General features: G+C 42.3%; 1 protein-coding gene across 1 annotated transcript; it reads left to right on the top strand.

The window, feature by feature from the left end:
• Positions 1 to 836: 836 nt before the first annotated feature.
• On the top strand, positions 837 to 1700 carry LOC139228633 (zinc finger protein 239-like; the record flags this gene model as incomplete). Its single annotated transcript, XM_070859840.1, has 1 exon — positions 837 to 1700. A coding segment is annotated over one exon (654 nt), but the record flags the coding sequence as incomplete, so codon positions are not given.
• Between the last annotated feature and the right edge of the window lie 1303 nt (positions 1701 to 3003).

Here is a 3003-nt window from a genome sequence, read left to right as displayed (position 1 = left end):
TGGTATCCCCTTATCTACCCTGCTCGTTACATCCTCAAAGAACTCCAGTAAATTTGTCACACATCATTTCCCTTTCATAAAACCATGTTGACTCTGCTTGATTGAATCATGCTTTTCCAAATGTCCTGTTACTGCTTCCTTAATAATGGACTCCAGCATTTTCCCAATGACAGGATGTTAGGCTAACTGGTCTATAGTTTCCTGCTTTCTGTCTGCCTCCTTTTTTAAATAGGGCCATTACATTTGCAGTTTTCCAATCCGCTTGAACCTCCCCAGAACCCAGGGAATTTTGGTAGATTACAACCAATGCATCCACTTTCTCTGCAGCCACTTCTTTTAAGACCTTTGGATGCAAGCCATCAGGTCCAGGGAACTTGTGCACCTTTAGGTCCATTATTTTACTGTGTACTACTACTTTAGTGATAGTGATTGTATTATGCTCCTCCCTAACTATAGCCCCTTGATTATCCACTATTGGGTTGTTTTTAGTGTCTTCTACCGAGAAGACTGATACAAAATATTTGTTCAAAGTCTCTGCCATTTCCCTGTTCCCCATTATTAATTCCCCAGTCTCATCCTCTAAGGGACAAACATTTACTTTAGACACTTCTTTTTTTATGTATCTGTAGAAACTCTTACTATTTGTTTTTATATTTTGTGCTTGTTTGCTTTCATAATCTATCTTCCCTCTCTTTTTATTAGGTTTTGCAGACGGGAAACTCAAACCAAACATTACGTCAAGATCTGACAAAGTGACTCGATATATCTGGACCTGAATATCATTGGTGTTTGAATGTGGAAGGAGAAATCTTTTAAGCAGTTACATAGCCTGAAAAAATATCGCAACACTCACAGTGGGAGAAACCGTGCATCTGGAGAGACACAAGGACACCCGCACCACGGAGAAACCGTGGAAATGTGAGGACTGTGGGAAGGGATTCAATTACCCATCCCGGTTAGAAACTCATCGGCGCAGTCACACTGGGGAGAGGCCATTCACCTGCTCCATATGCGAGAAGGGATTCACTCAGTTATCTGGTTTGCTAAGACATCAGAAAGTTCATACTGCGGAGAAGCCGTTCACCTGCTCCCTATGTGGGAAGAGATTCACACAGTTATCAAGCCTGCAGATACACCAGCGAGTTCACACTGGGGAGAGGCCATTCACCTGCCCTGTGTGCTGTAAGGGATTCGCTCAGTCATCCAACCTGCTGAGACACCAGCAAGGTCACACTGGGGAGAGGCCATTCATCTGCTCTATATGTGGGAAGGGATTCACTCAGTTTTCTGGCCTACTGGCACACCAGCGAGTTCATACTGGGGAGAGGCCGTTCACATGCTCCATGTGCGGGAAGGGATTCACTGAGTCGTCCATACTGCGGACACACCAGCGAGTTCACACTGGGGAAAGGCCGTTCACCTGCTCCAAGTGTGGGAAGGGATTCGCTCAGTTATCCACACTACTGAAACACCACCGAGTTCACAAGTGACAATAGGGGTTGAATTCTGCTGTTAATCACATCCAGGACTGAACCATGTTAATTCTGACAGTTGAGGTTTGTTTCTACTGATATTAATAACCCGTAAAACATATTCTGGATACATAGCCGATTATGTTCTCGGGGCTGCAGTGTCCCTTAAGGATCGCTGTCCGTGATCTTTCCCCTTAATTCAGGGACTCTCATCAGAAATTAGTTTAAAATAAAATTATGAACTTTTACTTCAATCCTAAATTGATCTTTGGTACAAAGTCTACAATTCAGTGTCTGAAAGGTTCCATTGATTAACATCTTCAATGAGAAAGTGCTGATTAATCCTTGCTGATAATTCTTACTGATTTTGCACATTACACACAGTGGCCCCCCCTATTATCCACCAGACAGAAGGTGAATGGGAATTGGTGGAGAATCGAGAGCCCCAAATGTTGCCCCTCCCGTCTGGTACAGAAATCCCCTCGGCACGGGAATGGGGACAAGTCTAGTCAAAGTAATGGGCTGAATGTAATCTTTCTGGGCCTGTGGGGTTGGTTTATATCAGACAGGATAAAGTAGTCAAATTTGGAGAAGAGATATTATTTTTATATGTAATGTTATTTGTATATTTAAAAAGGGTGATAGAACAAGTGCAGTAAACCACAGCTAGCTTAATGCCACTAGTAGGAAAGATCATCGTATCTGTACTCAAAAGTTGTACATGTAATAGAAAACCATCTAGGAACTGAAAAAATAGTCGTCAGCATGGATTTCAAAAAGGAAGGTCATGCTTAACCAACCTTATTGAATTCTTTGAAAATGGAACAAAAAGGGTAGACAAGGTTCATGCAGTTGATGTAATATACTTGGATTTTCAAAGGGCCTTCGATAAGAAAGCACATCATAGACTCATGACTATGGTCAGTGCATGTGGAGTCAGGGAACAGGTGGCACAACGGATAACAAGGTGGCTACATACCAGAAAACAGAGTAGGGGTTAAAGGTATTACTCAGAATGGCAGAAGGTCGGATGTGGGACCACCTATTTACCCTTTACATAAATAATTTGGACTTGGGAATCAGAAGTACAATTTCAAAAATTGCAAATGACACAAAATTGGGGGATATGTTAATACTGAGGAAGACTACGATAGCATCCTTGTATAATTATTCAGTTGTATTAAATAGCAGTGCCATCTTTTGGAATCATAGAAATTTACAGCATGGAAGGAGGCCCTTTGGTTTATTGTGTCCATGCAGACCGGCAAAGAGCGATCCAGTCTAATTCTACTTTCCAGCTCTTGGTCTGTAGCCCTGTAGGTTACGGCACTTCAAGTGCAGATACAAGTATTTTTTAAATGGGATGAGGGTTTCTGCCTCTACCACCCTTTTAGGCAGTGAGTTTCAGTCCCGCAGCACCCTCTTGGTAAAATAGTTCTCCTGAACTCCACTCTTAATCCTTCTAACAATTACTTTAAATCTTTGCCTCCTGGTTATTGACCCCTCTGCTAAGCAACATAGATTCTTCCTG

This window comes from Pristiophorus japonicus, chromosome 2, assembly GCF_044704955.1.
Source record: "Pristiophorus japonicus isolate sPriJap1 chromosome 2, sPriJap1.hap1, whole genome shotgun sequence".
Lineage (NCBI taxonomy): Eukaryota > Metazoa > Chordata > Chondrichthyes > Pristiophoridae > Pristiophorus > Pristiophorus japonicus.
Note: the sequence above shows the minus strand (reverse complement) of the source record. Positions and strands in the feature narration are given on the sequence as shown.